This window comes from Amblyomma americanum, chromosome 4, assembly GCF_052857255.1.
Source record: "Amblyomma americanum isolate KBUSLIRL-KWMA chromosome 4, ASM5285725v1, whole genome shotgun sequence".
NCBI classification, from domain to species: domain Eukaryota; kingdom Metazoa; phylum Arthropoda; class Arachnida; order Ixodida; family Ixodidae; genus Amblyomma; species Amblyomma americanum.
Window position 1 is genome coordinate 176,364,983 of NC_135500.1, and position 12,617 is coordinate 176,377,599.

At 43.9% G+C, this 12,617-nt stretch overlaps 1 protein-coding gene across 2 annotated transcripts in view; it reads right to left on the reverse strand.

The window, feature by feature from the left end:
* Positions 1 to 336: 336 nt before the first annotated feature.
* Lgr3 (Leucine-rich repeat-containing G protein-coupled receptor 3) overlaps positions 337 to 12,617 on the reverse strand; it is a 122,948-nt gene continuing 110,667 nt past the window's right edge. The window contains exons 17-19 of one of the 2 annotated variants that reach the window (XM_077662351.1): positions 9,795 to 9,996; positions 8,732 to 8,897; positions 337 to 5,460 (exon numbers count right to left, since the gene is read on the reverse strand). In XM_077662351.1, the coding sequence (XP_077518477.1) occupies positions 5,289 to 5,460; positions 8,732 to 8,897; positions 9,795 to 9,996 (540 nt within the window). In that variant the 3' untranslated portion in view covers positions 337 to 5,288. Of the gene's footprint in view, positions 5,465 to 8,731; positions 8,898 to 9,794; positions 9,997 to 12,617 lie in introns of both variants that reach the window. The other variant, XM_077662352.1, reaches the window with a different exon arrangement.

Here is a 12,617-nt window from a genome sequence, read left to right on the forward strand (position 1 = left end):
CTCTAAGAGTTGCCCATAATGCGCCCTGTTGAAGGAGCTGGCGTGACCACCATTCGAATCATCTGTCATCGCTTTTCATTAGAGTTCACAAAGCAGCGTCTAATTATGATTCTAACGAAAGTGGATGAGGTGCCACAATTGAGGAAATGTTTTTTGGAGCAAATAGCGAGGTATATTAACATGTATATGCGCACGCATACTTGTCTGGCATCAATCCCCAGATTTAGTGTTGTTGAGAATCATGTTTCACAGAATGTAATTACCTCAACTAATGCCAAAGACCCAACAAACAATTGATCACCTAACACAGCAAAATTAAATGAGTCGCTCACGCAGTACATGTCACACACAGTTTATTACACACTCCTTGTACAATACGGAAGAAAATGAAAGTACAATACAGATGTCGAAGATGTATACACATACACAACCGAAAGACTTCGTAACGCTTTTTCAACTAGGCCTTCTCATCTCTACAAGTACTCAATAAATCTCCCCCTTATATTCATTGTAGCAAGTAAAGGCGTTTCTGTCTCTAATATGCTATTTTTATTTGTGGCACCGTGTACTGTCGGCGACAAAAGCCTCCGTGACGTGTTTCTGGTGACCTTAGCCCACAGGTGCAATGAGCACTAACGATCGTATGGCTTCATTTGCACAAATCGGAAAACTCATGTCCACCTTTTAACACCAAAAGTAGAGTCTAGACCATCGACCGACCACGAACAATGCACTTTGGTTCCCAATCGCGCATCCTGGGGACTTTTGTTCCCAATAGTACGTGTCACACGATATGGCATGTTAGTTTAGTGATTACGGTCCATGATGGTAAATGCACCTACACCACCTGGGGTATTATGGCAGGCTAAGCTTTGTATAAACCTTTTATAGTCTTTGATAATGTCAGCTCTAATTTTATGTCGGCAGTTCTGTAGCGTAATAAGGACTCTATAAACTTTCTACAACGGCATCCCCTACAAGCCTGAGGTCGCAGGTTGGCTCTTAAGATGGGCCTCTCGGAGGCTGCGCAATATGAGCAGATTGGCACGCGTTTAACGAGCTTCCAGTACTAACATAGGCTTCGCGTATACCTGAGCGAGATTCTTGATTCTTTTATGTATGCTTCAGCTACAGAAAGACGGAAGGTAGCTGTCAAGAAGAAAATATTACAGTTATAAGGAAGCCATAGTGTAATCCCGCTTTGTCCTGACAAAAGCCACTATATAGTAGCACTTTCGGTTTAAATTATGTGGCGTTTTATGATGTCACATTCCATGAATCTGTCTTCTCTCTGTAGAAACGTGGCCAGCGCTGTTCAGCAAGCCAGCAGTACCTGCAGCTCAGGTTGAGTTTGAACACCAGAGTTATGTTTTCTATACATCTGGAAAAGATATAGCCTGAAGGACACTAAATCTCCATTTCACGCACTCAATATCTATTTACCTTGACTCTCGCACGAAAAGAAGAGAATTGCCAAAAATGACAGTATCCACACTACCACCTTGTTTTGGCTTGGACCCATCAACACACTCATAAGTAGCTGTCGTAAAGAGCGTCACTGCATAACATCACCACAGGGGGCCATCTTTATATGCATATAGCAGACACTGAAGGAACAACACAGCGGCACATCCACAGAGCACATACTGTCAGCGTTGGTTCGAGTTAACTGAAGTTAAACGGATGAGAATGAAAAAAATATCAACACCTGCTTTGCCACAACCTCGACATCGCCCGTGTATATCGAGCACGTTATCTCCGGCACTACATTTTCGTGCTTATTTCTTTCCAGTTTTTCGGTTTATGTTTCAGCACCAAAATTTTCCAGACAGCACGGTTAGTCTTTGCAGAGTTTATTGCAAAGAAAGTCAAACTTTGTGTACCTACAATTTCTTCGAAATATTGTGGTTCGCTGAAAACGTTAGCCTGAAATTTAATTTCATAAGCAGTCCGGTAAATTTTAGCGAGGACATTTGTATCCTCTTTGGGGACGTAGAGCGAGTAACTCTAGAATCTGTGAGTCCACAAGTACAACCACGGTAAGAAACACCCTCTTTAGCAGAAGTACTTGCCAATATGGAACGATGTTCGTAGCTCCATTAACAACGGCTGGAACCGATGAATAGGAACCAATGTTAATGAATTTGCCCCCGATAGGTGGAGCTACCGGACAATGTACCATGTAAGAAAAGCTGTCATCACGCTGTTAGCGCAACACACGGATCGTTTGTTCCGTTCAAGGAATCTGAGGCTTTCTTTGATTTCCTTCACGGGTTCTCCAGTCTTTAGAGCCCCCTCGATGGTTGGTGCAGTTCAGGGCAGAGAATGGGGTGTTCTCGTGACACAAAAAATGGCGAACTGTGAAATAGTCACAGTCTTGGTTGTTGGCTAATTTAGGCGAGACTTCCAAGCATGACAGTAATAGGAAAAATATAAAGATGTGCACCTGGTAGGCGCGTAAGGACCTCTCGGTGGTTTGATCTTCGCCTTAATTTGCGCAGTTACGGCGGTGGTACTGAAATGAATGACCACAAAAAAGTGCAAGAAACGCAGTGTCTACGACACTAGCCATTGCATTAATGCAGGCCATTAAACCAGTAAACTCAACGAATAAAACCTAACTGAAGTGGAGGTGAAAAAATCTCATTGCCAGTAAAACGAAACTAAAAGAGTTTTCAATCATACTAAGTGGTTTTTTCACGACATAGCACTGACGATAGACGAGGTGTTCTTACAATGTACATGTGCACTTGAAAAATCCGAAGGTTGGACGTGCGGAGGCAATACCCTGTCAAGAATAGTGAACTTGGCTGTATATAGTTATGCACAGGTATGAATATGGATGAGAACACTGTACATGCCTCAACGGGAAGGCATGAGTTAGTCTGAAAACAAAATATGAGGCGCTTCGTTTTCAAGCATGGACAATGCTTATATGCCAGTCAGGTTGCTTGCTTGGCAGTGCAGTGCCTGAGAGAGGTTTAGATGTCACTGTACCATGGTATTCATGAGGCGAAGGTGGCGCCGGATAAGAATATGTTTATAGTTAAGCAGTTACTCTCACTTCAGATAGTAGATAACGGATGCTTAAAGATATTGCAGACCCCACATTTTGGTTCCTTGTTATCCTCTTATGGATAGTGCCAATGACAGCAGCATGTACAGATCACCACGTGCCATTCTCCTGCGCCAGGTTGAATGACTTTAAATAAAATTTCTTCTCTTATGCTGTTTTGGTCTCGGTTTCAACAACCGCATGGTGGCAATGACGCACTTGAGATTACGTGAGGAAAAAAAAAAACTGCGACGCTATAGATCTTTGTTCATTTGTTGACATTTCGGCTTTTGCAAGAGGCTGAAGACAGAGCCGGAGTGAATTGCAACAGTCAAACAGCGACAATATGGCAGTTTTTTTCTGCCTCACATGACCTGAAGTCTACTTTAACGTCATAGCCACCTTCAGGCTCTTGAAATCGAAATGGAAGCGACATTGAAAGCGAAACGGAAGTGCACGTTTGTTCAACTTGGTGACTTACGTTTTTAATGACTTGCGCATCATTGCAAGCAATAACAAAATTTTGGTGTCTGTGCCTCTTAAGAAAAGTTAGATGCTAATTATTTCAGCGTTTAAGACAACTCGCGAGAAACAATAAAAAAAACATTTTTAAAGGCGCTTTGCTTGCCTTTGAGCTACTACTGCTATTCTTGTGCTGATTATAAGTACAACGCCAAACCGTCATTAGCGCACATAAATTTACTTAGTCGTAACCTGCTGTACAGATGAGAGCAGCGCTGGAAAGCAGCTTAAAACCTATTAGACTGCAGTTTCTCTTCTACTTGATTTCTGTTATCTAAAACAAGAATCGTGACTCATGAGACTTTGAAATGATTTTATGAGAACATATTTTTCATGTCAGGTTGCACAGATTACCTACACTGAGATCAAATTGCCCCAGTATCTGTGAGTCAAAAGGGCAGTATCGACACACGTGAGATCTCACAAAAGTTCACTGAATCATTTGATGTGGGCGAAGTAGAACCATGTACATATTTTCGCAATGATCAGTTGCATTCGTTTTCGTTATCTTATTTTTTTCTCTCTCTTTTTTGTCTGACACCATTGGCACCGGATCAAGCTGGACAGCCAAGCAGTATGCGTTTAATAGTGGCGCCTCCTCGTATGCTACGTTGTTCGCGTTACGCAGTGAAAAGTGTGAGAATGAGGTTCTACTGCACTCATATCCTTTCACAACGAGCAAACACGTAACAGACAATCAAGCTATATACAAGCACCCGACAGAGCTCCCCATATAAATACCTTCGCGACCTGTTCGTTGCCGCGCACTTACACAAAACGATGCATGGGCAGCGGAAAAGCGCAGCTGAAGAACTGCATGATTCGGTGGCTAGTTAGAATAGGGCATGTGTCCTGCTGAAACAGCAGCAGAAAGCTAATTTTAGATAAGCTTTCTACATACAACGACACATCGCATGCAGCCCCTATGAATAGGCGGCTAGCAGCGCTTAGCCGCCTGAGTGCCGTGCTTCGCTTTCCACAGCAACTTACTAAAGCGCCCTCATCAACGCTTTGGCTGCCGCTGTGGAACATAGACACAAGCTGAACGAGTCTTCTTACGTCCTTTCACAACTCGCAACAAACCGTTTCTTCTAACAGCAGTTGTGCAGAACAAAACGCTGAGACAATGCGTTCACTTCAGGAACACCGACGAAACAACATGACAAGTCAAAGGTGAACAGCGACGACAGCATCCACGGTGATCTGTACTCGTGCCGGGAAGATTATCGCACTCAGCGTCGCTCACGTAAGCCCTATTCTCGTTGTGCCAGCTCATTGGCAACCAGCGCCATCTCCGAAACATCTTGCAGCCGATCGTGTCAGGGCGCAAGTTCCGGTCTGATCAACGGCTCGCACCAAGCGGCGCAGTATGCCTTGGCTGGCCCCCTCCCAGCCCTGGGGTATAGCCGGAGATAAGCACTGCGCAAAGTAAGCAACAGCGTCTCAACTAAAGCGCCAGCTACGGAGGCATCTCCGCTTATGTGCCTTCTTAACTTCACTTGTACAACCGGCAATGGCGCACTCGACCCTCTCACGGAGGCTTCGGTGTCCTACACGTGAAAAGGCTTCCACGCTCCGAGTGCGGGCCGCTGCCATCACTAGCACCGCCTGGTTTTCCACTGCCCTTTCGTGGCCTCGCTAAGAGTAGCTGGAGGGAATCGTCACAACAGCAGTTCAGAGCTATGCTCCTTCGAGCATGCCGTCAAGTCCTTCAGAGAACAGTGTCATCTGCTTCGGAAGATTCTGAAAGCTCGTGGATGGCGGCGATGGACTGGCGGGCCATCGGATGGTACGTGCCGCCCGCTGATGTGCAGTCCGTCGAAGCGGACGCAATGTCTGTTCCGGTCAAGCTCTGCGTGGCCACTGAAGACCGCGGAGTCCTGCTACCTGTGAAAGGCAGACATACATAGCGATCAGAGTGCATTACAGAGCTGATCGGCACTAGTGAAGCCAGAAGCTAACAGAACGCAGGGTTGAAATCTTGCTCCACTGATGTGCGACCTGGTTGAAACAACGCGGCATCTAATTTCAGCGGTGCCCCATGTTCATGCAGAAACAAACTAGCTCAAAGTTCTGACTACCTTTGGTTCTACTTAAGAAGAAATGTCAAGCGCTGCTCAATTCTAAAGTGCTTAAAGCGGTCCCTCACATGGCAGTGTGACTCCTGATACAATGTTCTGTGTTAAAAAAGCATAGATAGCAGACAGAAATTAAAACAATGCATTTTATCTTAAGCATACGCCGCCATGTCATGCAAGGGTAAAAGATTCGGCCGCTATTCGTCAAGGTGATATTTCGTTAAGCTATTACTTAGCAATACTTATTGAGGAAAGCGTGGTGGAGCATATGAACACGGGAAAGAAGGGAGCACTTCTGTCATATTTCCGTGGTGCTTTATCCTCGAATGTTTTTCTGTTATGCTCGGAAAAAAAATGCTACATCCTGAGGTCGAGTAATCGAGCGTTAGCCGTTACCTCACCTATGTTTATGCGTTTGGGTTTTGTCTCAACTTAATTGTGCTTAGTGTTGAGGGCGTGACGAAAACGAATTATCACCAGTGCTACTAAATAATTGCTGCCTTGCAACTCCGGATAATTATGAACAGAAGATAATGCGACGCACATGCCTCTAGTCAACGACGCCCGATTAAGGTAAGGAGAGAATAAAAAAAATATATGCTGCAGGAAAATGTTGCCAATCGTCACCAATCATTAGTACGCATCAGGATGTCCCGCGCTGATGCGTAAAATGAAACAAAGCATTACGAATGAGTGTAAGTCTCAAACTGCTTTAGGTAGTTGAGGATAGCACGCTAAGGCTAACAGACACTTTCTTTCGCATTCCAGGTTCTATTTATACCTATTCGCTGGCAAATTCGAATTCGAGACCAGCGTTGAACAATATGACGCATGTTCCATTTATGGCACATGCTTTCTTGCAAATCCATCTTTTGGTCGTTCTTTCCTGGCGAGGGTCAGCCTGCTATGTCATGTTTTTGCTCTCAGCATGGTTTTATGGTTGTTGAAAATTGAGTGAGGGGCTATTTCCTCTTCCTTTTAGGAGTGGAGGCAACAAAATTTTTAGCCTATTTTTGCTTTCGAATGATGAGCAAGATATTAGTAAACGTGAATAACCACATGAAATTCATCTACGCTCAGTAACTAAGGTAAAAAGAAATTTATTCTTCAATGCAGTGTCTGTTTCGGTTTGGGCAGTCGAAAAATGGTTCCAACGTCATTACTTATCCAGAAATCATGTGAGGCATACAAAAACCGCAATACCTCTTTGTTCACTTGCTGCCTTCCGGTTTCTGGAGCAGTTTAGCGTAACAGTTTGGGCAAATTAAAACGGCACAGCAACGGTTATTTTCCAGTTTTTGTATGCCTAACGTGATCTCATATTCATTTCCGACGTCGCAACCATCGTCTGGCCACAGAAACGGAAACTGAAAGTACGGCGCAAAACAAAATTGTTATAAATTATTCATCGCGCATTAGCAAATTCTACGTGGTGATATATGTTTACTTATCTCGTACGGATCATTCCAGTGCAAAAACGCACTGAGAAAACTTTGGTGTCTCTACTCCTCTAAAGGAACCGAATACCGACCAAAACGTGCCATAATATTATGGGGGAAATGAAAATATCATGCCTCAAACTGTAAGAATTGAGCACTGCAATATCAAGGAAACAAGGATTTATAATTTTAATTTAGCCATTGACAATCGCATAAAAGGCGAGTTTGCGGAGAAACCCGGCATGATCAAAATATTCCGCCACGTAACCACATCTCGGTAAAATATCGCTTATTTTTACTAAGCGCACAGCGCTTTTTTTTTTCTTTCAGGAGTGCTCGTCGTGTTTTATTTAGTCTACATAGTAATTTGAACCTTTGCTCCAGTGACTCTATAGTTATCACTCTCTTCAGTGCGCCATTCGGTGAAAAGCAACGCTCCCGTTGCATCGTCGACCATGCGATTTTAGTTTTTGCGACTAGAAGGCGCCACAGTGTTTTCAATTTCTTTGATGGAGCGGCACTCGCGGGCTTCTAACACTTTCATCGATGAGGCGTAAATTCCTGTGCCATAACAGCTTTGAGTATGGAAACTGAAATGGACGCTACTCCATATACTAAATATATCTTATTACTGTCTGATGTGTGAGATTTATATTAGATATTGTTACAGTGCTTTTTGTTACCGCGCTCGCTGATCATTGTTTCCAGCATCGGGATACATCAAAACGGACGCATGCACTGATTTAAAAATTCTCGGTGAAAATTTCTTACAGAGTTTACAATAAAAACATAGCGGAATACAGCACCTTAGAGAGCAAGATTTCCGTTGGGCGGAAAATGATTGGGTACAGACAAGGAGTCCAGTTTTCTAGGCCCACTATAAACACGTCTTTTTTATTCACGTCTGCTTTTAATTCTTGTTCTAGAGAACTTTCAACTTTTTTGACTCAGTTTGACTGTGAACGGTTGACTCAGCTTTTGCGTTGCGTTTTGTATTGTTTTGTTATGCGTTTGGCCCCGACCCTGCTTTTGGCTTCGACTTTTACTTAGTGTTCGGTGACTATTTTGTTATTTTCGTCCTCGTTTTGCCTCGTGCTGCATTGGCGGCAAAGGTCGCTGACTGATCATTTTCCATGCGTGCACCTTACGGTTCGTCGTGGTCCTCTCGGTTTTATCGGTTCTTGGCTGACTTTGCGTTACCCAGATATGTATCACTTTGATATTGTGTACTTCGTTTTGTTTTTTTGTATTAGATAGTTGAACGCGTTTGCTATTTTCTTGGTCACGTGGGTGTTGGACTGCGTTGTATAAGCTGCTCATCTTTCTGAATAAATGTGTTGGTAGTCTGCGCCCTGTCCTGTCCACTTCTGTTCGTCCTTGTGTTTTTTTCGCGCTGCTTTCTTTTACCATGTTCACTGACCAACAATCCCAAACAGCCGCTTTAGTCCTTAATATTGAGTGTTCTGTCCCCTTAAAAACTGACCATGGCAACGATTGTTACTTTTGGTTTATCCATCAGTGGAAACAAACGAGTGTAGCAGCGGGTAATATTAGGCGAACAGGTCTTTATTTACTGTTGGACTGTTTTTGGTGCAACGTCGGCCAACGAGGCCGAAAGAGACAAAGAATAAATGTACCTACTGGTCAGCATGCACTCGATTCGCTTGTGACACTTGAGGATACGCTGGGAGAACTTCTCAATACGGCGGCGCAGCTCGGTTGGCGCGGCCAACGTGTAGATGACCGGGTTGAGAGCGCTGTTGATTGGCAGGATGAAGACCACGACCCAGGCGTAGACGTCCTCTGCAATGAAAGCAATCCCCTCGTTCCACTAATTCAACCATGCGAAGGCAAGACCTTCCCCCCTACCCTTAAAGCAGGTTTCAAGATGTTTGGTTGCGAAAATAGGCATGATTAAATGGTTATCAGGCGGGTTCATAGGCAATTCATGTTGTGAATGTTGAGAACACTGCTAATGCCTGAGATCGTACTTTGGGTAGCTCGCATATGAACGCCGATAAAAACGGAGAGTGGAGACATGAGCTCATTAGAGCTGAGAATTTGTACCAACGATGTCGAACTGGAACCCTTGACTTCTTTGAATCCCTTGGTTTTACCACGCTGTACAAAGCAAGTACAATACTGCACCGCTCATTCAACTTGTGCAGCTGCGGAGCCCACAACAACCGTGCTGAGTATGATACTTGTTGTCCCGGCAAAAACGATTTGCCTTGTCAAAACATCGCTGTCAAAATAATGGTAATCTGGCTCATGTTTATTTATTATTGGCTGACGTTGCTCTCCTTTCTTCCCCAGTGTTCCCTAGATCCCTTGTGGGGCACTCATTCAGCCTCGATTTTGCACACTTTAACCTGAATTGAGATTGATTTTGTTTCTAGTGCGGGGCTGTAAATCGATGTACAATTCACTTATCATTATTCGTCACTTACGGCTATCTGAACGAATCTTTCGGAAATACTTGTCGAATCGTAAGGAAAACAAAAAACACGGTAGAGGTTAGAAATGCAAAAAAAAATGGGAACAAATTATGAATGCTGTCTGAGCTGAAAGCGCGAGATTGACAGCAAGTGGTCATCACCTACAGTAAAGCTGCAGTGTCTGCATTACAGCGTCAGTATAGTTGGCACATCATCGTTAGTGCTGATACACGCAGCGCTACGTTGTCGGCGGTGCACATACCTGAGATGCGTACTTCGCAAAGCGCCAGTATCTTTATGATGACGATGGGTATCCAGCAGAGGCAGTCTGTGAGCACAATAAAGAAAAATCGCAGTGCCAGCACGACATCCTCCTGTTTTTTCATAGTGACTGGACGCGCCCGTTGCCTGTCTGCTTTGATGATGGCGAACATCGACAGGTATAGGCCCATGGTTAGCACCATCTGCGCACAGAAAAGAGGACAAAAATGAGAAAAACAGAATGAGTGCAGATCGCACTGCAGGTGCTCATTCGTCGAAGGTACAAAAAGCAGCAAGAGTGAATGCAGTGGGTGAAAACATACCCAGCAATTCTGGACAAAACCATTTTTGAGCGGGAAACCGCTTACGAACTCAATTCTTTTTTTAAATATTATCAGATTTCACTATAGCAGTCAATATATCTGCAGATCAACCGACGGCAGCCTTGTATTTTTTCTATTTACGTTTTCGTAATCATCAAAACCGTTCGCCTTTGGTTTTCTATGCCAGTCTTACCTGTTCGATGCAACCGCTGGATGCACTTTAAAAGAAATATTTTGCAATATATCTGAAAAATTGACCATTACATTCAGTATTTCTTACAATCTTGCGATTCCCAAATTTTTTGCATGAGAAAGCTGCACCTGATTAGCCCAAACATCAGTGTCATGCGTGCTTTATGTGCGCCCATTTTCTTCGAGCTTTTTAGCCAAAACTAAAATCTGTTTCAGAGTAATATAGTCGATTACGTCCTGGGATGCCACTGGCCTCTTTTACTGTTATTGTACGCATTTAACTTTCTTCATTACTCAACATGCGGGCCATGAACCCCGTTGTGCATCAATTTGATTCTTAAGCACCAGGCCGTAGTACCCAAGACTAACTTGTTTTCTTCTCTGCACTACTCTTATCCTTCACAACTCGAAAACTGGTCGTTGTAAAGGCGAACGAAAAGAAAACTTGCTGTGTGTTGACAACCTCGCTGCGAAAATGTAAAATAGGCGCTGAGCTCATTCTTCTAATGAAGCACCCTCGTCTATCTTTGTAATGGATGGAAGAGAAAGTTGAATCTCTCGGTATCAAAAAGCCGTTTGCCTCACTTAGGGTCAGAATTTGCATGCAGAACGCAGAAGAAACAAACATCAAAGTCCAACACGCCGACTCTTTTCGCAAGCACCAATGCGTGTCACGCATCCGCCGGCGACATCAGACAGAAACCGTAAAGAAAAATGTCATTTCCTGCACGATCTCTCCAACAAGGACTATGAGTAATTTACTCAGAGTTGAAGGGACAAGAAGTTTCGAACAGCGTTACTTTATCAAAACGACCAAACGAGAATATTTACATTAGAGCAAAACGCGTCAGTGGGACGTTGACGATGACCCGAAGTGCCTAAACCCAACAAAACTCTGGCCACAGTAATAGCGCTGGAGGCGCATCTTGGCAGCTATTGGTCCTTCTGCGGTAATGCGCCCAGCCACCAGTACAACTGGCGACACTGCCGACACTTCTTCCCACATTCGTTGCCAACACAGGGTGTCCTGCTATGAGCGTAACTGCAGCTTTTCTGCCCGAGTAGCCTTCGCTACTTTATTGTTCTGTTTTTTTCTCCGTGTGTTTATAAAGCAAATGCTCTCTTTGCTTTAGTTCATTTTATGCGAACGTTAAACATTCCACGCTTGCAACGCCTTTAAGCGTGCTTCTCTTAGAAAACTGCGCAAGGGATCTGGAAGACGACCAACGGCACGGGGCAAGCTCAAGACGGCTTCATTACTTCAGCTCACATTTTCCGCAGAAATGAATTGTGGCTCCTTCTTCTAAACAAGCAGAGCTGCATGTTAGGCTCCTGCCAGGACATCGCATAGAGCCAAGATCAATGACAGATATTTTTTTTTTTTGTTCAGAGCGTTTAAGGTGCACATGTATTGAAAAGCTTTGCTGTCTTTAACACCATCCAGTATCAATAGATAAGTGTTTGCAAAATGAGTTTATGTCACTTGTCCGCAAGAAGCAAAACAAAGATAACCTTGCGTCACTCGTCGAGTGGCAATTACATATTCTTCTAATCGATTGCAGATGTGCTGAGCAATCAACTTATCGTCGACCGAGAGCTGTCGTTCTGCTGGTGCTGTGAGCTCTGAATTTCTGAAAGCGAAGGAAATACCCGCTCTTCAAAAGAAGAGAAATAATTATTACAATGATGATAAGAGGACTGTGCACGAGCACCACGAATATCGATGAATGCTCTGATCTTAAGCTATTATTTATGTTTACTTGCCTCTCTGTGGGCTTTAACTCTTTACCGAAGGGAAGTTGGTGAGTTCTGGTAAATACGGCCAATAAATGCTTATCCTTTCACCTGCTGGTAAAATGTAGTGCGGTGGGAGTGCCGTCATCCATATGTGAACAGAACATTCGCAGTGACAGGGGTGTAAGCATTCAGCCATGAAACCAAGCAATGATGCACAGAGATCGCATTATTATCGCCATTTCCCATCTTGCTGCAACTTTCTAATCGCCCGCATTTTCTTTCATCGCGATTTCATACCATGGAATTTTTTTTTCCGGCCGTTGGAAGCGTAAAAGATGTTCCGCTTGCTGGTGCTCCTCTATCCCCTTCTCAGGAGTATACTATACACCGCTTTTTTTTTATCTCGGTCTGCTCAGGGCTGAAAGCAGCCACTTTTCGTACTCGCTCTTGTTCTGTGCCGAGCGGTTTGAGCAGGGCCATGATGTGGCATAAAACTGTAGTTCGCAGAAAGTGATAAATATTGTTGTTCTTGCGTACAACACGTAAGCTGATTCTTTTTCAAAATTTCCTCA